General features: G+C 37.3%; 1 protein-coding gene across 2 annotated transcripts in view; it reads right to left on the bottom strand.

The window, feature by feature from the left end:
* The window catches only part of GABRB1 (gamma-aminobutyric acid type A receptor subunit beta1), a 359,647-nt gene that overhangs the window by 14,975 nt on the left and 317,344 nt on the right, over positions 1-27,328 (bottom strand). Inside the window, exons 6-8 of one of the 2 annotated variants that reach the window (XM_044387648.3) lie at positions 7,312-7,449; positions 7,053-7,205; positions 3,128-3,372 (exon numbers count right to left, since the gene is read on the bottom strand). In XM_044387648.3, coding sequence (XP_044243583.1) covers positions 3,128-3,372; positions 7,053-7,205; positions 7,312-7,449 — 536 coding nt within the window. The remainder of the gene's footprint in view (positions 1-3,127; positions 3,373-7,052; positions 7,206-7,311; positions 7,450-27,328) is intronic. The other variant, XM_044387649.2, reaches the window with a different exon arrangement.

The raw sequence follows: 27,328 nt of genomic DNA, 5'->3' as shown, positions 1-27,328 counted from the left end.
CTGTATAGACTCTAGATTCTGTTATTTTCCCTAACAAATGTTGGGTTTTGTTTTAACAGACAGTTAAATTACTAATAGGTCACCTAGAATGTGTAGTGACTTGGTTTTATGTGTAGTTAGGGTGAGTCTATTTTAGTGTTTCCTTAACTCAAGGAGAATCCCTTATTTTTGTTCTTTTTCAGCCTTTCAGCTATTTTTCCTTTCCAGACTTCTTAACATTTTGTACATTTGTAGTTCAGGGATCAACCATGGATTTGTGGGAAGTTTATATTCAGATTCGGAGTTTCTCTTGTGGCTCACTTCTTTCTAAGATTTCTAGGAACTCTGGAAGTATCAGACTCCATGTTCTGACTCATCGGACCAATAAAACTGTAGTTTTTGTTTTGTTTTGTTTTTTGCTGAAGTTCTGCTGTCCCACATCCCCCAGATTGGGGAGAGACCTCAGCGCAAAGATATATAAATAGAGATTTCACACAGTGTCATTCCTTTCCTTTGAGGGTTCTCTTTTAGTTTTTGCTTGTTTTCAGTTACTCTCTTATGTCTCCAAGCAGATTTTAATACATTTTTGCTCAGGGTTTATAATTTTTAATCCACAGGAGGGTTAGTCCGATATAAACTATTTTTTCATATCTTAACATGATTTGTTTATTAATTTTGGCATAATTTTGTCCATTTGTGTTTCTGTGAAAAGCATTTGTGGAGTTTTTAACCTAGCTTTCCATGGATAAAAACACATTTTTATCTTCTTTAAGTGTTTCATCTCCTGACAATGATGGATTTTTCTACACTTTCTAGTGGGATTAAAATTTAAAATGTCAATTTACCTGGACTAAAAGATCCTGATTTGAGATCCAGTGAAATCTTACTATGTTTGAGCCCAATGTTACTCAAACAGCCTGCTTAGGAAATAAAGATCAGTTAGACAGACACATTTTACTTATTTATTTTCAGGTCACTAAGTCCTCTTCAGAGCAATATATATCATACATCTAGATATGCTATGACATACAACGCTTTCCTTTTGCCTTTATTTGTCCCATAGCACCTTAGAAAAGTTCTTTGCTATCCTGGGTGGAATCAAGGCAACAGCCAAAGAGTTTGGTTAAAGTTTGTTTTATGATCTTTTTAAATGATCTGAATGAAGTGATTTCAGTTTGAGCTTTCCATTTAATTTCCTTTCTAGAGAACACTGCTTTCCTAGCCGAATCTCCTTGTTACCTTTCCAAACTCTACTTATCTTTAAGTGCCCATCCGGTTCATAGCTTTGGATTTTCCTGCCAGTGAACCTGTGCTACTTTATTTATGTAGGCCTTTCCTCCATACTATATCAAGTAACACACATTCTAAGCCATGCAGAGGACCAGCTCTGGTTTAGAAGGCAACTGAGATAGGAGTGGGAACAGAAATGAAGTAGCCTTAAATACTTCTGCTAAACATACTTCTAAAGCTGGTATGGTTACAATCAGACAATGGGAAGCTTTTTCGTTTCAGATATACTCCTCAAGGTAGGTGCTGTCCTGTTTCATTTCATAATCTAATCGCCTCCTATGAATATAATTTTCTTTCTCAGAAAGATCTGAAGATTCTTGAGGGCAAGTATCATGCTTCCTCCTTCTCTCACAGAATCCAGCATAATATTTCACATAAGAGTAAGAATTTATTTGAATGAGTTACTTTGGATTTAGACCATTTGGCTGAATCTGTTTGGTATTTTGTCTATAATTTTCTAGTTACCTGACAGTATTTGTCCAGTTTTGGTATCCCACTAAAGAGCATGAAGATACATCTTGAAGATTTATAGTTTGGCTTCTGCCTGATTCTCCAATTACCTCTCATACTACATTTTCCCCCTCACTTGCTATGCTCTTGCTACACTAGTCTTCTCTTGGTACTTTGCCACATCAAGCAATTCATTCCTCAGAGTCTCTGTCACTTATCATTTCCTCTGCCTCGAATGGGCATGGCATGGTTACTGCTGCTTGTCACTTGGGTCTCAGAACAAGTGGTAATATCTCAGAGGGGTCTCCCTGATTACCTGCTCTTTGTTCCTTGTTCCTTTGAATCTGATCCAAATCATTTGCTTCCCATCGCTCTGTTTTACTTTTTTCATAGCACTTACTACAACCTGAAATTATCCTCTTAATATGTGTTTATATGTTTATTGCCTGTCTTCCCACAGTAGAATATAAACTGTATGAGATCCAGGAACTTTGTGTCCTTCAGAGAAGTATTCCCAATGCTCAGAGCTGTGGCTAAACGAGTGAATATTTGAGCTGTCATCCTATGCGCCATCTTGAAAACAATTTATAGTGGATACAGTATTTCAGTGTACATAATTTTAAGTTAATTTCAGTGAAACATGGCATAGAAGTAGAGGTTAACGAGATGTTCTCAAAGAATTAAAAAAGGCATTAATTTTAATTAATTCCACTCAGCAAAAGCACAGGTCATAAGACCTACCAATGAAAAGCAAAAGAAAAATAGTGAAATTGTCTTACATGTAATGATAAGAACTAGCTAACTATAGTGATAATGAACACTCACTATGTTCCAGGTATTGTTACAAATATTAGGCTTTAAAAACACCCATCTAGTCCTTATAACAACTCTGTGAGGTAGGTCTACTATAATAATCTCCATTTTATGGATGATGACCTGAGAACAGAGGTAACATGAGGACTCACATAGGTTGATTTGCCTGACGCTATAAAGTCAGTAAGTAGCAGAGCTGGGAATCAAACTCAAGCAGTTTAATTCCAGTCTGTGGTTGTAACCACTGGGCCAGATTTCTTTATTTCCACTTAGGACAGAACCGATTCACTTTAGTTCTCTCATTTATTTATCAAGCAAATCTGGCATTATTCTTCTGCATAGAGTTTTACAACTGTATAGTTTAGAATAAAGGATAATGAACTCAGGTTTGAGTTTTAGGCCCAGGTACGTTATTAATCTATGTTAACTTCAACCTAACTTCTTCAATCCTCAGTTTTCAAATACGTAAAAGAGAGGGCTATTTGAGCTGTATTAAAGATAAATTAATTACCTTTTTTTCCTGTTATGGGAGCCTTGAGCACCATGCTGCTGATAAATTTTGGAAGAATACTGTTAGGAATATGTAATACATTACCTGAACTTTATTCATCTCCAGTTTGTTCTTTTCATTGGCGCTCTGGTCTTGCTTGCTTGCTCCCTTTTTCTGAGGGCCTTTTCCAAAGAAGATGTAATTTACAAAGGCATATTCCAGCAGAGCCAGGAACACAAACACAAAGCAACCCATCAGGTAAATATCAATCGCTTTGACATAAGGGATCTTTGGCAAGGTCTCCCTGAGGTGAGTGCTGATGGTTGTCATTGTCAGCACGGTGGTGATTCCTATGAGACAGAAAGACACAGCTTAGCTGAATGCACTCATTAAGCTGCCCTTTAAAGACTAAGAAGACAGATGCAATTTCCTTATTGGTGCCCCAGAATGATGGCAGTAATGCCATAAACCAAGGGGCAAAAAGAGTAAACATTTTGAAAGACAAAGCTGCAGGCTCCCCATACAGTCAATGAACAAATCATAAAATAGGATGTACCATTAATGGAGGGTTGGAAAACATTTTTTGAAAAATAATGCACATAGGAGAAATGTCTATTCAACTCCTTGCCCAAATTTTAACTGGGCTGTTTATCTTTTTGTTGTTGAGTCTTAAAGAGTTCTTTACATATATTGGACACTAGACCCTATTGTATAAAAAATTTGCAAAAATTTTCTCCCATTCTGTAGGTTAACTTTTCATTTTCTTGATAATGTCCTTAAACGCATAAAAGTTATTATTCAACCATAAAAAGGAATGAAGTACAGATAATGCTTACATGAATGAACCTGCAAACCATTATGCTAAAGAAACCAGAAACAAAAAGGTCATATATTGTGTGGTTCCATCTATATGGAATATCCAAAATAGATAAATCAATAGAGATAGAATACAGTTTAGTGGTTGACAGGTTATGAGGGGAGAGGAGAATGGGGAGAAACTGCTGAATGGGTAAGGAATTTTACTTTGGAAGGATGGAAATGGTTTTTTGTTGTTGTTGTTTGTTTTTAAATCCTTTGAGACTTGATTGAACTGCTACAGTACATCATTAGTTTTTGATGTAGTGCTCCATGATTCATTGTTTGCGCATAACACCCAGTGTTCCAAGCAATACATGCCCTCCTTAATACCCATCACCAGGCTAGCCCATCCCCCACCCCCATCCCTCTAAAACCCTCAGTTTGTATGTTTTGGACCTAGACAGAAATGGTGGTTGCACAACATTGTACATGTACTAAATGCTGCCAAGTGTTCACTTAAAAATGGCTAATTTCATATTATGTGAATTTCACCTCAATAAATCATTCTTAAAATGTGAAAAAAATAATACACATAGGAAAAAGAAAAGTAAATGGAAAGTCATATCAAAATCCCATTGATATGCTTACTGTCTCCTGCCAAAATGTCCCTTGTTCTGTTACACACATCTTCTCTCTTCTCTCAGTATCTCTCTCATTTTCTTACTAAATCTGTTTTTGTAAAACTAATGCCCACAACAGCCACTACCAAACTGGAAGCTGGTGACCAGTTTGAAGAGGCCTGCTTCATTCCATATATCTAGAATACACCCAGGCCACAAGGTCAGTATTACACATTATTACACTGATAATGTATCATTCACAGTGAGACAATTCTAAAAGAAGAAATACATAAGAAAGTTCATGATTTGCATCAAGCACTTGATTGATGTCATTTTTAGATATAATCTTGTTGCTCCAGTTTTTCAAATATTACCTCTACTTCTTGATTCCAGAGTCCCCTGGAATCAAGAAAAGACTTCCTGAAAAAGTCAACTTGGTTTTGTGAAGAAGGTTAAGACTGTAAACTTTCAAAAGGATATTTTGTTTTGTCTACTTTGTTAAAAACAGCTTTCTTCACCATATAATGTTTGCGTGGTTGCATAATGAGTATTTGGTGTTGATGACGTCGTGATGATGAAATGTAATTGAGAAAAACAAGAAGAGAAAGGAAGTTGGAACCTAATGTAGATAATTCACGGGGCAGAGTACTAATATCACACATTATATAGCATATTACACTTTTAAACACAGTTATGCATTATCTTAAATGTCTGTCATAACTGCTTGCTAGGTACGATAGGGAAGGTATAGCTGAATAAACAAACTCTGAGATTAGTTATTTTGCCGTAGATCACCCAGCTAGGGGCAAAAAAGCAAGGAGGTGTTAAAAAAAAAGGCATTTAACATAAAAGCAAAGAGAGGAGAAGATAAAACCTGAAATTAAGGTTTTAAATAAAGACAGGAAATGTTAAAAGGAATGTTAAAGACAAAGGACAGCTGGCAAAGAGAATGGGAGGTAGAAAATGGAAAGGGGAAAAAAAGAGTCTAGCGCTCATTTGCCCTTCAGATTATTCTAGATAAATTCCCTGATTTGACTATTTAACTTTTAGGAGAACAGACAAAATAGGAAGTCAGGATTACCATGTAGAAAGTTCAAATGGCTCAGATCAGTGATGAATTCAAATGTGCTGCACTCTTATGAAATGCCATCATGAATGGTCTTACGTATTTCTTTCAATAAAATTTTAAATTTTGCCTAATATAATTCTAGCTAACGTTCTTAGTAGAAATAGACGGTTCATTTACAAATCTACTAATCGCACTTGGGTTTCTACTCCTTGGTTTAAATTTTTAAGCAAAAAAAGTTAGTAAATAAATGCCTTTTCTACTTAGTTAAGTTTTAAAAAAACACCTATTTTACATTTCAAAGACAAGATTGAGTCAGCATTTTTGTGTGCTGACATCTCTAATCAAAATATCATTAGCTTTGAGGATAGATGTATAAAGAGAACCACAATTCATGACCTTGATAGTTATTATTCTTGTTGGGGACATCATCCCCTGTTTTGTCCTTACCCCTAGTATACCCGTACTCATGCTCATAGTCAAATAATATGTGCAGATTCAGACACATGATGTGATAAATATTTGTTGGTTTTCCTTCATCTTGGAATGTTCAAAGGTTGAGAAGGGGCTGCCAGAACTTGACTTTGTGAGCCATTAGAAATAAGCTATCGAGAGGACAATTAGTCTAGGTGTGAAAGGATATGCTGACCATCTAACCCAGTTCAGCATCTAACCACTTCTCAAAAGAAGTGATGTGTATTTCGGCTTAGCTGGAAATGATGCTGTTATGTATTTGGTGTGTGTGTGAGTGTGTGTGTGGGGGCGCACGAGCACCCACGTACGAGAATAAGCCCCAGAAAGTGATAACTGTAAGGGCTCTAGAATCAAATAATGAGGCAGACCCACACATGCTCAGATTCATCAAATACATCTTTTGTATTCTAACTTTCGAAGGAATGCTTTAAAATCTCAAATACAGCCTTTCAGCTTGCAGCAATTACTCAACCATGGCAAGATTAATTTTGAATTTTGTTCCTTAAGGAAGGAAACCATTTTTATTCCATCCTGATCACAGATCATTAATATAGTTGATGAATGTCTGTGCCTTATTCAAGTGTGATGAGCTACATTTAAGAGAAACTTAGATCCAGACGACTTAACTTCAAAAATAGTGTTTGAAAGATAGTATGGCCCAACAATTGACATAGCTTGTTAATAGTCACAAGGTTTAGCTTTTCCAAATCCACTTGAGAATAATGAATTGTAAATATTCTTCACTGTAAAAAGCAGGGACCAAAGAGGAAATCATCACAAAGTTAGTAAAAATTAGTGTAATGAGAATTTAAAAGTAGACTCTAAGAAGCACTTATGTAATTAGTATTGAATATATTCCAATATTTTTTTTGGTAAAATGCTAAAAAGATACTGCATTGTGAAGCATTCATCCTGAAAATGCTTACACTTAGATGCTTTACTATCAAGGACTGTTACAGTAATCTCATTCTTTGACTTGCTCTGAGAGAAGCCCGTGCCTGTAATTTCTCACATTGGTTGGTTGGTTGAAGCTAAGTCCTACCAGTTCTCTGCAGTGCTGGGAATGCATTACCTAGTGCAACTCTGGCTGCAGATGCATCATAGTTGATCCAAAAAGACACCCAGGACAGAATTGTAATCAGTGTGGAAGGCATGTAGGTTTGCAAAATGAAGTAACCAATGTTTCTCTTTAGCCGAAAACTTAGTGACAGTCGTGGATATGCCCCTGAGTTAAAAAAGAAAAAAGAAAAGAAAATCAGATCTCCATTTGGTAGGAATCGTCTTCTTTATTTCACAGTGCCCCTCGTTCATTTTGGGGGAAATATCCTCACCAGTTGTGAACTCCACTTTCTTGGATACCATCTTGTAGTCGACAATTGAAAACTGAGGAAGCTCAATTTTATTAACTCCAGTTACTGCTCCCTCTCCTCCATTCCAGTAAAACTCAATGTCATCAGTGGTATAGCCATCTGAAACCAAGAAATACAGCATAGTTAAACAGAGTTCCCTTGGTCTAGAAATTCATTTTGAAGACAGTCTGGGAGCTGGAGAGGAAATTCTCAGCCAGTGGTGATAAGATGACAACACTTTACATCAGGATGGCGTATAGGTCTCAAGATGAGCACTATTCCTGACGGGTTGGTTGTGGTCGCAGTGATGAGGTGGATGCATCTGGCTTTAGTGGACATTAACTCTGTGATCACTCAGTGTTATCTGTTATCATTGTTCCATATCTACTTTCTTTGCATCTACTAACGACCGCTTTGTTTAGATAACTGGCTTGCTAGGGGTGCCTGAGGGTGGCTCAGTTGGTTAAGTGCCCAACTCTTGATTTTGGCTCAGGTCATGATCTCAGCGTCGGACAGATTGCCACATTTGGGCCCGCACTGAGTGGGGTGTCTGCTTGGGTTTCTTTTCCTCTGCCCCTCCCCCCCGCTTGCACGCATTCTCTCTCTCTAAAGTCAATTAAAAAAAAAGATAATAGGATAGTTGGATTTTAGTACCTGGGCATAGATTTTTACTATGCATCATTTTACAACAATAATAATCATTGAGCACATATTTATTAAAAGGGAAACAGGAAGGGTAAAAGGATTGAGTATAATGAAAGACCAAATTTGTACATACCCATTATATGATCAAGACACTTAAAAAAAGAAATACATATTTCTTTTAGAAAATTAGGCAAACTTCCTTTCATGTATTTTTATTTTATCTAATATATAGGTGAAAAATTAAGAACTATATGAATTTTTTAATTAAAATTTTAAGTCGAAGTATAGTTCATATACAATATTACATTAGTTTTGGGTGATCAATAATTCTATACATTATACGTGCTCACTGCAGTAAGTGTAGAAGAACTATAAGAATTCTTTTTTTTTTTTTTTAAAGATTTTATTTATTTATTTGACAGAGATAGAGACAGCCAGCGAGAGAGGGAACACAAGCGGGGGGAGCGGGAGAGGAAGAAGCAGGCTCATAGCAGAGGAGCCTGATGTGGGGCTCGATCCCGTAACGCCAGGATCACGCCCTGAGCCGAAGGCAGGCGCTTAACCGCTGTGCCACCCAGGCGCCCCGAACTATAAGAATTCTTGATGATACTTTTACAGTTTAATATTTATGAGGGTGAGTTTTTGTTAATTTAAGAGGAATGTGTAGAGGATTGTAGATTGCATTAGAAAGGTCTACCCTTTCCACTGCTGCTCCCACTTGCCAATGGTTTAGCTAGGTTATGGTTATAAAACAGACTAACTTGTATAAAAACAAAGTATGGATATATTTAAAAATCTAAAAATCATTTAAGGCATATGGAAGGGTATATTTGTCTCTTTCTACCTGGTAGAGACAAAGAAGATATTTCTAAGTTCATTTTCTATTTATATTCACCTCAAATAAAGAAGCATCAAATCTTTTTTTCCATTAGAATTACTAGGGTTTGTGTTTCAAAGATAACCATATTTGTAGTAAACATTATGCTGACCTACTTTTATTAAAGTCAGTAATATATTTTTAAAAAGATTTAAAAAAACCAATATATTTAAAATTTAGAAGTGAAGTGCCAAATGCCAAAGGATCACCATCAACATATCACTGCAAGGATGCAAGAAATTTAAAGCTTTTGGGTTTTTTTTTTAGGGGAAATAAACCTATCCTAACTTTAAAATTCTCTAACTTTTCTTCAAAAAGCTCTTTTTTGAGTCCTTATTCCTGAACTCATTGAACCCACAACTGTTTTGTATTTGTTACTTTTGCCACTCTGTGGAGGTTATTTACTGTAGTATGTTTCAATGTATCTTGTTTTATTTCTCTTTAAGCCATTTCCTTCTAGATCCAAGAACTTGCCTTTTCTTCAGAGGGTAATCTTCCAAGTGCAGACATAGATATAGCTGATATTTACTTTTAACTAATTCCTGGTGTCAGAGAGGCTGTGAGACCCTCTTTATTTATTGGAGTTAGAGTGATTGACATCTTTTAGGTATATTGGGGATTTTTACCAAATTCAGGTATGGGTCTGTAAAACTGTGATTCTTAACATCGTTTTGAGAATCTGATAAAAACTTCTGAACTCAAGAGACTGAGAAGACAAGCCACAGACTGGATGAAAAATATTTGTAAAAGACATATCTGATAAAGGACTGTTATCCAATATATACAAAGAGCACTTAAAATTCAATAATAAGAAAACAAACAACCTGATTAAAAAATGGGCCAAAGATACCTCACCAAAGAACATATACAAATGGAAAATAAGCATATGAAAATATACTCAACATTATATATTTTCAGGGACATGCAAATCAAAACAATAGTAAGATACTACTATGCATCTATGGGAATGGTAAAAGTCTGGAATACTAACACCACCAAATGCTGGTGAGGATGTGAACAACAGATACTCTCGTTCATTGCTAGTGGTAATTAAAATGGTACAGCCACTTTGGAAGACAGTTTTGCAGTTTCTTAAAAAACTAAACATAATCTTACCATGTGATCAGGTAATCAATTGTGCTCCACTGTATTTACCCAAAGGAGTTGAAAACTTTTAATCATACAAAAACCTGCATGTAGATGTTTAGAGAAGCTTTATTCATAAGTGCCCAAACTTGGAAGCAAACAAAGCATCTGTCCTTTGGTAGGTGAAAGGATAAATATATTGTGGTACCTTTAGACAATTGAACATTATTCAGCACCAAAAAGAAATAGGCTGTCAAGCTAGGAAAAGACATGGAGAATACTTATATTAGTTAAAGAAGTTAAAGTTACAGAAACCAGTCTGAAAATGCCACATCCTGTATGATTCTAACTATGTGACATTTTAGAAAAGGTAAAACTATGGAGACAATAAAAAGATCAGTGATTGTCAGGGGTTGGGGTAAGGGGGGATGAACAGTCAGAGCACAGAGGACCTTTAGGGCAGTGAAAATACTGTGTATGATACTATAAGGGTGGATGCATGTCACTATACATTTGTCCAAATCCACAGAATGCACAACACCATTATAAATCCTAAGGTAGACTATGGACTTGGGGTGATTATGATGTGTCCATGTAGGTTCATCAGTTGTAACAAGTGTATCAGTTAGGTGGGGGATGTTGACAGTGGGGGAAGCTGTGCATGTGCAGGTGCAGGTGCAGGGCCATATGGGAAATCTCTGTATCTTCCTCTTAATTTTGCTATGAAACTAAAACTGCTCTAAAAAAGTAAGTTCTTTAAAAAAAAGTTCTAAAAAACTCCACAGAAACATATACATACATATGTGTAGATAGATAAATACATAAATAAATATAATTTGATGGTAATTTCAGAGGATCATGGATCCCCCTGGATCCCATTTACAGGTTTTAGAGTGAGAACCTCTTCTCAGGGGATAATGGCTAGTGGCAGTATGACAGCTTAAATTCAACCCTGGTGGTCTCCCTTCCACTTCCAGTTCAAAGTCCTGCATGAAGTAGGATCTGGGGTATGTGAGGTCTCAGCTATGTCTGGATCTAGTGAACAATGGTGTCATGGGGTTTCTGCCACCCCCCGCCCCCGGCCCCGGCGGCTAGAGAGAACCTGGGGACTAGTGGCATGGAGTTCTTGGATGGGGATTGGAATGATGAGATTAAGGAAGAAAGCTGGGTACAAGGGCTCTTTGGGCCTACTAAATAAAGGGTACTAACACCTGTGTGACTTTCTGGAGGAAGGAGAGGTGGGAGAGTTAAAAAGATAGGCTGTCTCAGAGAAAGAGACTACCTCCTGGTGTATCAGCAGGAGAATGGCAACTTACCAGGAGCTCACCATCCTTTTCCCCTAGAACATTGTTTCTAATTATGGTTCTCTGGCAGCTGGGCCCAAACCCCAAGGTGTATGCGGGGGAAAAAACAACAATGCTTATAATGGAATCTGATAGTCCTAGAGAAGAAAAACAAGCAGAACATCCAGAGTAGATGGCCCCTAGTGAAAAGAACTGGTGGAGGAAGCAGACAATAGTTTGAACTCTTCATTTCCTACACTTACTAAAAATATAGGAACATTTAAGAAAATACAATGAACCATGGAATACTACATCAAAAACTAATGATGTACTGTATGGTGACTAACATATCATAATAAAAAAAAGAAAATACATACATATACATATATCTACACAAAAACACTTGAGGATATTTGATTAGAGCACAAAAACTTTCCTTGTACTAAAATCCATAGATTTTAATAAAAGATGTTTGAGATAAATTGAGAAGATGGGCACTGGTGAGGCCAGATTAATGTCTTAGAAGATAGTTTGAAAGAAATATCTCAAAAGAGAACAAAATTATAGAGATTTGGAAAGTATGCAGAAAACATAATGGCTTGGAAGGACTCATCTAGGAGATCTAATATATAAATAGTAGGCATTCTTGAAAGAAGAAGAGGGGCTACAATAAATAAAAAGAAAACACAAATTCTCTTGAGCTTAATGAATAAAGTATTTTGCAAATTGAAGAGCTCATTATATTAAGTAATTGTGAAATCATTCCTGAACTCCAAAAGTAAAAGAATAATCTTAAAATTTTCCAGACAGAAAGTACAAGGTATTTTCGAAGGAAAACATGTTGGACTTCTTATATGGAAAGGAAAAGCTTATGAAACAACATCTACAAAATATCTAGAGTATAGGCAAAAAGGATAGCAAATCTGAGACCCAAGAGTCCCATTCCCTACCAAAATACTGCTTCTTTCCAGAGACAATATACAAAGATCAGAGAACACATCACCCAGAGACCTGTTCTAGGAAACCATTCTACAGAAAAGTCTGACTAAATAAATGAATCAGGATGGATAACTAACACATAATAAGAGAAATCACCTTGGAAACAGGGGAATTGTAAAGAATCATAAGACTACTTTTTTTATGTCTGCGCAAAAACTCAGAAAATCTGAATGAAATGGATAATTTTCTCGTAAGAAAAGCATTTGCTAAAGTCCAAATCAGAGACAGAGGATCAAAATAGCTTGATTTCACTTTCTACAAACAAACATCCACTAGACTCAGATATTTAAAAACTTATAACTCTATTACTACTCAAATAGTTCCAAAGTAATGGTTGAGAATGAATATTTCCACACTATTTTCATAAAGTAAGCAGAGCATCTTAGTAAACAAAATCCAGCAGTACATTAAATAATAAAGCACAACTAGTGAGGTTTATTCTAAGATTGCAAAATGTTCCATATTAGAAAATTCTAGTAATATACTTCATTATATTAACAGATTTAGAGAGAAGGAAAGTATATTATTATTTACATGGGTACCAAAAGGGCATTTGACAAAATGTAATAGCCATTTAGTCTTTTAACAAAACAACAACACTCAATAAGTATGAATAGATGGATACTTCCTTACCTAATAAGATATATCTATCTCAGTCTCAAAGCCATCATCCTGTTTATTGTAGATACACTAGAACATTCCCATAGAGTTACAAAATAAGAGTGTCCACTACCAACGCTTTTATTTAACACTGTTCTGGAAATACTAACCAATGCATTAGGCAACAGGAAGAAAATTAAAGTATAAAGTTATAAAGCGGCTAAACTATCAATATTTGCAAATTATACAATTGAATGCTCAGTAAACCCTTAAGAATTAACTGAATAACTATTATAAATAACAGGAGTTGGTATGGTAATGAGGTACAAAAGCACTATATAGAAATGGGTAACTTTCATATATGAAAACAATAATTTTAATATATAATAGAAGAAAAGACTCATTTTAAAATACAGACAAAATATCCAGTAATAAACTGAAAAATATGCAAGGCATATGCAACATTTAAAACATTCTTGAAGTGCAGAAAAGGAGCCTTAAATAAATAAAAAGGCATTTCATGTTTTTGAATAGAAAAACTCATCATAAGTTCATTTACAATTTAACCTGATCACCTGTAACAATAGGCTTTTTGTTTTGGAAACTGAAAATAATGATTCTAATGTTAAAATAAACAAATCAGACATTCCAAGAAAATTCTAAAAAATAAGAGAGATAAAGGACACCTAGTCCTATCAGGTAGTAAAACGTGCTGAAAACCTTAAAAAATGACGATAGTATTATTCTAATGCTGGTATAGACAGAGAGATCAATGGGCCACCAGTGAAAATTCAGAACCAGAGTCAAATGAATAGAGGAATTTAGTATATGATTGAATTGGCACCTGGAAAAATTGGGAAAAAGATAGTTTCATAAATTCATAAATCATGTTGGAAAAACTGGGGAGCTATTGGAAAAAATCAGTTTGGTCATGTATTTCATTCCATGTATTATTATAAACTTCAAATTAATTGTAAAACCACATATATACTAGAAGAAAACAACGGAGAAAACTTTTATAATCCTGGCATTGAGGAGGCCTTTTTAACTGTAATACAACAACCAGAAGTCATAAAAAATGACAGATTTGTTAAAAAAAAAAAAAAAGGCATGGCAAAACCCTATAAACAACATCAAAAGCAAATAATAAAAAGTAATTGTAGTGGGGGTGCCTGGGTGGCTCAGTCAGTTAAGCATCTGCCTTTGGCTCAGGTCATGATCCCCTGGTCCTGGGATCAAGCCCCTTGTGGTCTCTTTGGGCTCCCTCCTCAGAGGGGAGTCTGCGTCTCCCTCTCCCTCTGCCCCTCCCCCACTCAAGTTCCATCTCTCATTCTGCTCTTTCTCTCAAATAAATAAAATCTTAAAAAAAATAATTGTAGTGCATATTTCAGATAAGTGCTACATTTCTTAATATATAAAGAGTTTCTACAAACCAAAAAAAGAACCAAAAACAGTAACAAAATGGAAAAAGGATACTAAAAGACAGTTCATTAAAAAGGGAAAAATGCCCAACTTCAATCATAATAAGACAGATACAAATTAAAATTAAGGCTATATATCAAAATACATTTTTTTTTTTGCCAGACAATTTGGCAAAAATCCACAAATTGATAACATTGTGTTGCTGAGCATGTGGAGAAGCAAATACTGTCATATATTGCTGGTGAGGATGTAATTTAGTAAAACCCATATAGAATGCAGTTTGACTTTATCAAAAATACAAACGTACATATTCTTTGGCTCAAAAATTCCTATTCTAGAAATCTATTTCAATGATTGAATTGCATAATTGTGAAGAGTGTGTATACAGGATTATTCATCATAGCACTGTTTCTTTTTTTTTTTTTAAGATTTTATTTATTTATTTGAGAGAGAGAGAGCAAGCAAGAGCACAAGCAGTGGGGAGGGGCAGAGGGAGAGGGAGAAGCAGGCTCCCTGCTGAGCAGGGAGCCCACCGAGGCGCTTGATCTCAGGGTCCTGGGATCATGACCTGAGCCAAAGTCAGACACTTAAATTACTAGAGCCATCCAGGCTCACCTATAACACTGTTTCTAATAATGAAATACTTGAAACATATAAATGCCCCTCAATAGGAGTAGCTGACTAAATTATGGTATGTTAATGTACTGTTGTAAAGTGGAAAAAAGAATGAGGAAGTTCCTACATATAATATGAAAAACTCTCCAAAACTAATGGGGAAAAAACCCCCACAAAGTTTGGCTATAACATGCTAACATGTGGGTGAAAAATATGGGAAAAACTAAAATATAGTTATATATACTTGTATATGTCTAAAAAAACTCTGGAGGGTCAGCTGACAAACTAATACCATAATTTCCCTTGGGGGCACTAAGTAGAGGGGCGCTAGGGATGGGAGGGATATTTTCACTATATTGATCTTAATATATATATTTTTTGAATCATGTGTGTATGTTAAAAAAGCAAAATATTTAAGTTAAAAAAAGGACATGGAGAAGATCTAGAGTGGGGTTTATTTGAGAAAATTTTACCAGCAGTGCTGTAATGGAGTGCAAACTTCCCCAAATTCTCCTTATCATCAGAGGTAGACTGAGTGAGCAGTAGCCAAGATTCCAGTAGAGAGGAGCCTGGCCTTGTAATGCTTCGCTTTCCACGGGATGGGCCGGACCTTTGTATCTGACTAGGGGACTGTGTGACAGTGGAAGGTCCCAGTGGAGGAAGTGGCCTGGTCATAAAGGCATAGTCTTTGGAACTCAGCAGCTGGGACCAGCCTGTGCTTCTGTCAGGGTAACTGAGATTTGCTGAGTCTGCCGTTTGCCAGGAAGGAGGAAACGAGCTTCCAGGATCATCCGGACCTGCCTCTCTTCAGGGCCATAAAAGTGCCTTCTATCAACACAAAATCAGATTAGTTAAAAAATTCACAATGCCCCTGAGATGCAAACAAACCAGTTGGCTTGGAAGAAGGAGAAGCGCTGATGCTAAGCCTGGGAAACATAGCTCCCATGCACCTTTGTTATGGGATGAAAAATAGCTCAGCAGCATCCATTCAGGAAGACGGTATGAAAGGTGAGCTTTCTCAAAATGATAGATGGAATCAAAATAAGTACGATTTAGTTTAAAAAATTCTTTAAAAAAGCCAAGACGATATAGCCCAAATTTAAAGTTCTCTTCTGGTCTGACTTGATCTGAGCGTGGAGTTTAGACTAGCATATCTCATACCCTTTGCTCACCTTTATATGGGGCCGGAGTGGTTTCATTCAGATAGGTCCTTGTTAGGCTCCTTACATTTCCCAAAGAGATACTGTCCTATTCTGAGCTAGACTACACATGATTTTGCTTTTAGTTGGCAACATAGAGTATTTGAACTGTAAGTATTTGTTAGGGAGGATGTTCTTAAACCCAGTATCTAGAAACTCTCTGTGAAGAGACATAGTATTTATAGGTCAAAGCCTGAATACAAACCCTTGGCCTTGTCCCAGTTTGGGGATGGATTCATCTACAGCTTTTGACCTCATTAAGCCTCTATCACTACTCTGCCTGGGTGGCCTGTTTCTAGTAGGAGTAAAAACAGGGCTGATCAAACACAGCTTCTATATTAGCTTCTATGTGCTGCTCATCAGAGACACCTGCTTGCTCATTCCCCTTCCTGAATGCTCTAATGTAAGGTCTTTGCTGACTCTTCTCCCCTGCCATGGACAACTCTGCATTCAACCTCTCATTTTCCTGGATATCCATCAGGACCTCTGATGAAGCACAAACACGAACTACCTCTAAACTGGTAAGGCAAATCTATGGCAACTATATCTAACATTCTAATACACATATTTTGTTCGTCTACTATGTATCAAGCACTATTCTAGGCACTAAGGATATATAGTGGCTCAGACTTGACACTGCTCTTCCGCTCATGGTCTAAGAGCAGGCTGAGCAAACTGTCGACCTCGGGGAGTTAGAGATGGTTTTGCAGAGGATTTGGCCAGATGGGTGGAGCAGGCCTTCATGCCAGAATGAATAACATGTAGAGGGAATAACATAACATTAGGATGATGTCAGTGGGAAACTGTGATTTACTTCATAAAATTTACTTAATAAGCAACTCAATTTTAGCAGGAAAACTGAAATTTAAAGGGCAAAGTTAAATATATACAAACATAGAAAATCTTCAAAGATTTCAGTATGCAAAGGTAAAAGTGGGCTGAGAAGAGTAAAGTGATTGGTAGCCATGACTGAGTGTAGGAAGAAGTGTAGGCTGATACCTAAGGCAACTAGTCATAGCTCTTCCTGCTCCCAATTGACTTTTATCAACTCAACTATGTGCTTGCCTTGAGCAAAGCACAAAACCATGTTGAATTTTACTTGGCTTATTTGTCTTTCTCCCACAGGCTCTGAATTCCTTGAGGTCAGGGACTGGTTTTCATTCCTTTTTGTACCTCAGTGTCTAGCCTATGTACCGAGTACCTAGCAAACAGTCAGCATCTAATAAAAGTTTGTAGACTATTGAATTCTTGCTTCTTATCATTAGGACTCCTGGCTTTCTCTTACCGACCTTAACTTGACAACCGGGCACTACCCTGTGCACATGTCTATTCATTCAAGGATTAGATATTTATTGAGTGCTGACTATGTGCCAGGTACTGGAAAAGTACTGGAGGTATAGTGCTAAATAAAACCGACAGGGCTTTTGTTCTCTGGGAGCTTGCAAATAGCATCTAACATGCTATATATTTCACCCCAGAATTCCTTTTGTGTCAGATATTATGTGTATTGGCTTTCTTTACCATGTGTTCTGATCTCCTTCGGGAAAGACAACAACTACATTTCCCAGATTCCCTTGCAACCAATGGTGTGGTTATGATTTAGGTTCTCTGGATTAGATGAGGTAAGTGATGTCAGAGGTGGTATTTGAGGTATTCATTTTCTTGGTACAACTCATATAGTAGTACAGATGGCTCAGGAACCAGGAATTCTGGTTTTAGCTTTGGTGGTCCTCAAATCAACGTGGTGGTGGAAGCTACCTGATTACCAGCTTCCTGATTGTGGTGGTGCTATTGGTTCCCTTGGAGGGCCAGTTTGTACTGTGGCTCTGGGAGTCATTTCCAGAGACCCAGCCTAGAACTACTACTCCAGTCCTTTAATTTTGTAAGTACCACTTTCCTATATTAAATCTCTTTCTGCTTAAGCTAGCCAAATGGGCTTCCGTTCTCTGCAATCAAAACTGGATTGATACATTCTATTTTTCTTCTAGGGAAGAATTATTTGCTTCAGGTGTGGGATTACCAGAGCTTTTCATTAAAACCTCTGTTGTGGCTTATGCTAACCTAACCATTCATTAGCTGTTTCTGTGCCTCAATTTCTATTCACTGTGCTGTAGTGCTGGGGCTGGGCTCCCTGTCTCTCTGGCTTCGTGTTAGATGCTGCCCCTTGGAAGAACTGGTTGAAGCTTAGAAGATGGAAGGGAAGGGAAGGTTCAGGATTCTGGCTCTAGCAGTGTGATAGTGTCACAATGGCTGGTGATTACTGCGGGGGCAGTAGGGTGATTACAGATACTTGACACTGAAGAAGAGGCAGCACCTCTTTTGGCAACTCCACAAGTATCTAGAACAGCATCTCTAATAGGATCTCGGCAGATTCAAACTCATGGCCTCCAGCACGGGGGTGTCGGCTGTTTCTGTCTTTTGCTCCTTCAGCAACCCTTTCTCCTTCCCCCTTTTGTTTTTCCAGCCCTTTCAATTTTTATAACCAATTTTCTCTATTAAATTACGTTTTTGAGAAAACTTCAGTAGTTTCTGTTTTCTTGATGGGCTCCTGTCAGTTACACAGTACATCTGAACATGTAAAGATTTCATCTGTTTATGTAGCTTTGTGTTTATCTCTGCCATTTGTGTCCTCTATCCCTCACTATATACACTTCATGAAAACAAGGACCTTCTTTTATTCATTTTAAAAAAATTCCTGATGCCTAGAACAGATTCTGTCTAGTAAGTATCCAATATATAGTTTCGAAAAAATGAATTATTGAGTATTGTTTGCAACTCAGAGATCTAAGTTTTTTGCCCCAACCTGGTAACCTGATATGGGTAACTTGATATGGTAGCATTCTTGAGCTGGATTTACTCCTTGATTAAGATGATTCTGCTCACAGGGGCCTTGCAGGTGGGTCTAGGCATCAAGGAAATGGGAAAAGCTGCTTGTTAATTTTAGCCTTACTGAGTAATTAGGTGATAAATTACAACCTCAAGCTGGTTTTTTGAGTCATAGGATCCTACGGGAGAAATGTAAGCAATAATTAGAATTGAAAGTCTGGAGATGGTCTGTAGCTAGGGATTGAGAGAAGAGAAGGCAGTGCGTGAGCCAAGACAGCACCTCTCCTTCTGACTCCCAATTCTGAAGAGCAGCAGAACACTTCAGTGCCATGAACAACAGAACAGCTGGAATATGGCCATCAACCACGATAGATTTTAACAATATTCAACTGTTTATACGGTCAGTGGTCTGGGTCTTTATTTCCAAGTTCACTTGTACGTTGTTTAACTAAAACCCTAGGCTTAGTGTTCAAGACACTGAGATAATTACACATGATTTGGGGGAAAAAGAAAATGCTCACTCCATTTCAGGTAGAAGTTTGAGTTCTCATGAGAGCAATAATGGTAGCTGGATCCAAAGGAAAGAATAGAGGCCTAGAAATACACTATTATTCAAAGGTTACACAAGAACATTTTGTCACAGAGAGCGAACATCAATTTACTCACACCTAAACAACCTATTTACCAAAGGCTTTCCTTTATGAACCAGTGACTTCACACAGCGCCTCAAAGCCTGAACACTTGGATACCAAGGATATTGTTTCCTAGCAACAATAACTACACAGAAGCTCTCAAAATTTCCTCTCAGCCCCTGGGGACTTCTTAGTGGTGCAGAAAGTACAGATAAAATTAAGCTGATGTCAATGGATAAAGATGCATGGATCTAGTACAAATGTAGAAGGATCTGGACATTAGTGTTTCTCTTTATTATTTGAAACACTCTATTTTGGATACATTTTCTAAACTGAAAATAAAAATTACTCCCCCCTGTGTTTAATAGACCCGAGAGGATGGTCTAAAATTGAACTTAAATTGTGTTTTAGATAATGGAGATATTTAAGCTTCTAATCCATGAGTAGGCGGAAGTAAATGTATTTCCCTTTGAGGAGCAGCCATAGCCTCACTTCATGTTTCCTGGTGTGGAGCTTGATTGGTTTAGGCGCATTGTTAACATGTCATCCCCTCTGCTGTGGTGACTGCCTCAAGATTAGGCAGTAATCCAGGTCTAAAACAATCAGCTCACAGCAATACCCTGATCAAATTATTTCTTGGAAATAGGGAGAAATCTGGGACTTCTGTTCAAAAGTTAGAGAAGAGATTTTCCTCTCTCTTTTAGTTGTCAGCAAATAAGAAATGTTGAGTGGAAAGTGGCTTGTCCAGTTATAGGAAGCACTACGTTCCCTTCCTATATTCATCAGTCCCTACTTGCATTTACTTGAAGTGTCCTAGATCACACTCCTGATCAGCATTTCAACTACTGTTAGAAAATGACCTATTAAATAAATCTAATAGTCTGTCACTCCCCAGTTCTTCCTTTTCCTTCTACATGCGGGCAAAAATATTAGGAGTTTTTCAGTAACTCTGTTCTTGTAGCTGTGTAGATACTTTATATTATAAGGTTATTAGATATTTGTAATTGTGCATCTCAGCAGCAGATAAGGATGCCAACTGGGTGTGATCTTTCCAATGACTCCAAATCTGTTACATTTATTCTAAAAGCTACTTTTCTTTCTCACCCACATCTGTACCTCTGTGACATCCTAAGAAGCAGTAAACAAACTGTGGAAGACAATATTTATATTATATTATATTATATTATATTATATTATATTATATTATATTATATATTATTATGTTCAGTTAGCCAACATATATCAATAGTTTCTGATGTGGTGCTCAGTGATTCATCAGTTGCGTATAACACCCGGTGCTCATCACAACACGTGCCCTCCTTAATACCCATCACCCGGTTACCCCATCCTCCCACCCCACTCCCCTCTGTGACCCTCAGTTTGTTTCCTGGAGTCCAGAGCCTCTTACTAGGTATTTATCCCAAAGATACAGATGTAGTGAAAAGAAGGGGCACATGCATCCCAATGTTCATAGCAGCAATGTTCACAATAGCAAAACTGTGGATGGAGCCGAGATGCCCTTCAACAGATGAATGGATAAGGAAGATGTGGTTCATATATACAATGGAATATTATTCAGCCGTCAGAAAGGATGAATACCCACCATTTGCTTTGACATGGATGGGACTGGAGGGGATTATGCTAAGTGAAATAAGTCAAGCAGAGAAAGACAATTATCATATGGTTTCACTCATATGTGGAACGTAAGGAATAGTGCAGAGGTCCATAGGAGAAGGGAAGGAAAACTGAACAGGAAGAAATCAGAAACGGAGACAAACCATGAGAGACTCTGGAAGACATATTTTTAAAGTGTTCTCACAGTATTAAAAAACCTTAAGTACAAATCTGTGCAGCAATCCACTTAATGTTTGACTCCTGTCTGACAAAATACTGTTGGAGTGGTCATCTAGTCCCTAGGGATGGCTATCAATTGTTAATTAGGTTTGTAGGTGATCATCAGAAAATATGTCCTTATAATAAGTAAAAATTCATCTTCCAGGAGGGCATTCACTGTCAGATCCTTATCTACCTCTTGTGTTAATAGAAGACAAACCCAGTGCCTTTTCTACATGATATCACCTCCCATTTGCTGAGGACCCCTCTCCTGATCCCTTTCAGTCTTTCATTCTCCTGGCTCTGGTCTTTCCCGGGATATCCTGTCTATGAAGCTTTTCTCTGCTCAGTAGTTTCCAGGTTGTTTATATGGCCCTTGAAGTGCAGAGCCCCAAACTGAGAGGTGGATATGTCTACCCTGTCTCTTCTACCTCTCTGAGTTATCTGGCTCCTTTCCCTTACTCCCAAGGTTAATCCTGCTCTGGTCATTGAGCCATTCCTGACTGATTTAGGAATTCAGCAGCAGCAGGTTTGGAATTACATGATGTCTTTCAGATTTGGAATCTTAGAGTCCAGGCATGTTTTCTAGTTTCTTAAGCATCCCCTGAAGAGCCCCCTTATTTTCAGCCTGATCTAGCATGTGGTACACTAGGAACAAAGTCAGTTTTCTCAGGATTCTACCCACTTCTGTCAAGCCTTGGCATCTCCTATGTTTGGCCAATATGTAAATTCCCAGAATGACTTTTCGAGAGTCTTGCTCCTTCATATCTGATTGCTTAATACCACCTAGTTCATTAAGCCTTGTATACACTAGATCATCTCCATTTAAAGACTTTTAGACCCCAGGCACTTTTGTTTTTGGAAACACCTTTGCACATTATATTAACTACATTAAAATGCATTAACATCCCATGTTAAACATACTTTACATGTCACTATAAAAGCACTGAGTTTTAGCTGACTTGCTAATAATGTTCTATTTGTTTTAAGATTGTATTGTATTGTATATATTTGTTTTGTATATATGTGTATATATATGTGTGTGTGTGTTGTTATATTTTAAGATTGTATTGTATGTATTTGTTTTAAGACTGTAGTTTTCTCTACGTGCTTTTGAGCCAATAATTTAAGACCTTGAAAAACTCATAGCACATAAGACACTTCACCTATAGCACTTGATGGCAAAATGGCTTGGCTAGATCCCAGATACCAATAGGGCTTTAGCGTATTGCCTAAGATCTCCTTCCAAGGCTTCTTTATTTGGAATATATCCAGTTCCTCTTAAATTTCTCACTGATGGGAATCCTGCTATGATCATCAGATCTCCTAACCCTAATTGTTGGCCCGTCCTGAATTCTAAATTAGCCCACCACCTGTAATTTCTCTGGATGAAGTTGCCCGGCAGGTTGGACTGCCTGCAATATCTATACCCTTGGGTTGTCCAGGTGTCATCTCTGAGACCAAGAGTCTGTCTGACTCTATTCTGAATTCTCTACCATTTTCCTGGCCCCATGCTGATGAGATGCTTACATGCTGTATGCCATGCCTGTCTAACTCATGGTAGTTTCAGTGTGGGTAGCTACCAAGGAGCAAGACTTTTTACATTCTAGTCGCTGGTCTTACTGGTCTTCTATTACAGCAGCACAAGTTGAAATTAGCACTTTGACAGTCACATTTTTCCCCTGTCGAACTCAAATATAGGATCTAATGTTGTCCCCATTAAATGTTATCTAATTCAATTTGACTTGCTGTTCCAGCCCGTTGAGGGTTTTTTTAAAAAATCCTTATTTGCTTACCCTCTTAGTCTCATGTTATCTTCAAATTTGACAAATGTGCCTTTTATCATTATTCCCTTGATTGAGACAAATGAGGAATGGCAGAGACAGAGAGAGCCCTGTAACACTCTTGGCAATATCCCTCTGGGTTGATATCAAAAGTCTTTGATCAGCACTTTACCGGGTGGCACCAGAATTTATCCATTTAATATTTTTCTAACTGTTTTAGCCTCCAGTCTGTATCTCTGTATTTACCACATTTTCCTGATTCACTGATTTTGCAATCCTATCAAATAAGAAAGTGAGGTCTGTTTTGACTTGTGTTTAGAGAAATCGAGCTGCCTCCATCAATTACTGATTCCCCTTCTGTGGGGTCCAGGGCTAGAATCCTGCCCAGACTGAATCAGTCTCATTAGCCTAGGTGTCTTAGAATTTTCCTTTCTTCCCTTCTGGAACAATGGAATGGGATATTTCATTCTGTCCCCACCAATAACCATTTGGGGTACTAATGTAAATCTGTAGGCTCATGATAATAACCTTCCCTTCACAAAGTCAAGTTTCCTTTAATAAGTGCTAATTTTTTTAAAAGGTTTTATTTATTCATTGTCAGAGAGAGAAAGAGAGCACAAGCAGGGGGAGCAGAAGGCACAGGGAGAAGCAGGCTCCCTGCTGAGCGAAGAGCCCTATGCGATGCGGGCTCCATCCTAGGACCCAGGGTTCATGACCTGAGCCGAAGGCAGATGCCTAATGGCTGAGTCACCCACGCATCCCAGTAAGTGCTAATTAATTTATGTAGGTGCCTATGTTTTAGAGAAATTTTTGGTCACAGATAAGAATGAGTGGTGCTCTATTGCCAAAATCAGTGGTGGGGAAAAAAAATAATCACACGTGGAAATCCTAAAATCTTATTATGAAATATTTGTCTTATATGTTTGTTACCAATAACACTTTCTCAAAACAAATTGCCACCAGCCATTTCTATTTTGTCTTAATCCTCAAAGGGAGACTACTTTAAGTCTCGAAAAAAATTCTTATCCACCTCTTTCTAATTTACATTAACAATCATGGAGTAGATTTTTCCAGGATATGTATGGTCAATTTTTTTATAGTCTTAAAACCCTTTTACTTTGTGTATATATTTAATGAATATCTCAACTCCCTGTACACTCCCTCCTTAAAAAAATAATCTGGGGTAAAGATGGAAAGAAATGTGACTGTTAACGCTTATTTCCAAGTCCTGCCAAGATCTGGGTACACCTTTCTTGAAGATGAATTTCACACTATTTCAACCACATAAAATTTGTACTCTTTGTAAATTTCTGTAAGAACTCTTTTCCAAAAGTGAGACAGCCTTTTGCTTCATACTGCTGTCATGGAATGGAGAGAACCTTGCTTGTTCAACTCATCTCAGATGAGGTCTTGGAGTTATGGTGGTTAGATGTTACCACCTCTGCCACCAATTTCTGCTCTGGATATAAAGGAAGATCAAAACCCCTCTCCATCTTGCAACATTTGTTTGGTTGTGGTCCTTTACACCTATATTCTCTAAGCAGTGGAATGACCACATTCCTGTGAACACATGAAAAAAAGATTAACCCACAAGCAGAGAATCTAGTATGTCAATATCAGAATGTCATTTAAGATTGTTTTAAAATCCTATTTAGGATTGTATATTTAGAATGCTTGATCTAGGGGCACCTGGGTGGTTCAGTCGGTTAAGCTCCTAGTTCTTGGTTTCCGCTCAGGTCATGATCTCATGGGTTGTGGGACTGAGCCCCAAGTAGGGCTCTGCACTCAGCGGGGAGTCTGCTTCAAGATTCTCTCCCTCTGCCCTTCCCCCTGCTCGTATACACTCTCTTTCTCAAATAAATAAATCTTTAAAAAAATGCTTGATCTATTAGGCATCCTTATAAGTGTACATTACTGTTTTATTTAAAAGAATAAAAAATGAAATCAGGCCTAGAGAAAGAGGTCACCTCTGAATTTGATAAGCACCCAATATGCTACATGCGGCCTTATGTCTAAAGTACAAATTATCTTTGAAGATAATAAGACTGTGAACAAATCAAGTAGAAACCAAGGCAATTACCCAGTTAATCCAAATGTAATATTACTTTACCCTTACTGCTTTGGCAATGTTGCTGCTGGCCTGAAACCCTAGATTAATAGTTTAGATGATAATCCCAGTTATCTAGTTTAATTTTCATGACCACTTTATATCCAAAATGTGGAAAATGATTCAGAATATCTTTATGGCATTTTTATTTTGAAAAGTCATGTGCATCCTAGTTTGATTGCTTGTGAGTTCAACTCTGAATGGTTACTGAAAAATTCTTTCCTTTTTTTTTTTTTTTGGAGTGCCACTTTTCACTGAGAAATTTTAATGATAATAAATGGTGATTTGTCAATAAAGCACATTTTGGGAGAACCCATTAAAAATTAAATTAATAAAACTCTACCTTTTACTTATAGTAAAATATTTACAGTATGCTGTTAAGAGGAAACAAGCATCATAAAAATGCATGTGTATGTGTATATATACTCAAGAATATATATGGAAATAGTTAATAGTGGTAATTTACAATAGTGGTTTTATTATTTTTTTATTTTTATTTTTTTAAAGATTTTATTTATTTATTTGACAGAGACAGAGACAGCCAGCGAGAGAGGGAACACAAGCAGGGGGAGTGGGAGAGGAAGAAGCAGGCTCATAGCAGAGGAGCCTGATGTGGGCCTCGATCCCATAACGCTAGGATCACGCCCTGAGCCGAAGGCAGATGCTTAACAACTGCGCCACCCAGGCACCCCATACAATAATGGTTTTATAATAGTGGTTAGGACTATGGGTGATTTTTTTCTTAATTGAAATTTAAAAAATTTTAAAATTTAAATTCAAGTTAGTTAACATGTAGTTTCAAGAGTAAAATTTAGTGATTCAGCACTTACATATAACACCCAATGTTCATCCCAACAAGTACCCTCCTTAATGCCCATCACCCATTTAGCCCATCCTCCCTCCCACAACCTTCAGTTTGTTCTCTATATTTCACAGTCTCTTATGGTTTGCCTCCCTCTCTGTTTTTATCTTACTTTATTTTTCCTTCCCTTCCCCTATGTTCATCTATTTTGTTTCTTAAATTCCACAAATGAGTGAAATCATATGATGTTTGTCTTTCTCTGACTTATTTTGCTTAGCATAATGCATTCTAGTTCTATCCACGTTGTTGCAATTGGGAAGATTTCATTCTTTTTGATCACCAAGTAGTATTCCATTGTATATATATAAATATCTTCTTTATCCATTCAACAGTTGATGGATATTTGGGCTCTTTCCATAATTCGGCTACTGTTGATAGTGCTGCTATAAACATCAGGGTGCATGTGCTCCTTCGAATCAGCACTTTTGTATTCTTTGAATAGACACCTGGTAGTGAAATTGCTGGGTCATATTGTAATTTTATTTTTAACTTTTTGGGGAACCTCCATACTGTTTTCCAGAGTGACTGCACCAGTTTGCATTCTCACCAACAGTGCAAAAGGACTCCCCTCTCTTCACATCCTCACCAATATCTGTTGTTTCCTGAGTCTCTCATTCTGTTGGTTTCCTTTTAGTTTTGTTCGTTGTTCCCTTTGCTGTGCAGAAGCTTTTTATCTTGATGAGGTCCCAATAGTTCATTTTTGCTTTTTATTTCCCTTGCCTCCAGAGACAAGTCTAATAAGTTGCTATGGCTGAGGTCAAAGAGGTTGCTGCCTGTGTTCTCTTCTAGGATTTTGATGGTTTCCTGTCTTACAAGTTAGGTCTTTCATCCATTTTGAATTTATTTTTGTGTATGGTGTAAGAAAGTGGTCCAGTTTCATTCTTTTGCACGTTGCTGTCCAGTTTTCCCAACACCATTTGTTGAAGAGACTGTCTTTTTTCCCTTGGATATTCTTTCCTGCTTTGTCAAATATTAGTTGGCCCTATAGTTGTGCCTTGATTTCTGGGTTCTCTATTCTGTTCCATTGATCTATGTGTCTTTTTTTGTGCCAATACCATACTGTCTTGATGATGACAGCTTTGTAATACAGCTTGAAATCTGGAGTTGTGATGCTTCCCATTTTGCTTTTCTTTTCCAACATTACTTTGGCTATTTTGGGGGTCTTTTCTGATTCCATACAAATTTTAGAATTGTTTGTTCTAGCTCTGTGAAAAATGCTGGTTTTATTT

This window comes from Ursus arctos, unplaced genomic scaffold, assembly GCF_023065955.2.
Source record: "Ursus arctos isolate Adak ecotype North America unplaced genomic scaffold, UrsArc2.0 scaffold_9, whole genome shotgun sequence".
Lineage (NCBI taxonomy): Eukaryota > Metazoa > Chordata > Mammalia > Carnivora > Ursidae > Ursus > Ursus arctos.
Note: the sequence above shows the minus strand (reverse complement) of the source record. Positions and strands in the feature narration are given on the sequence as shown.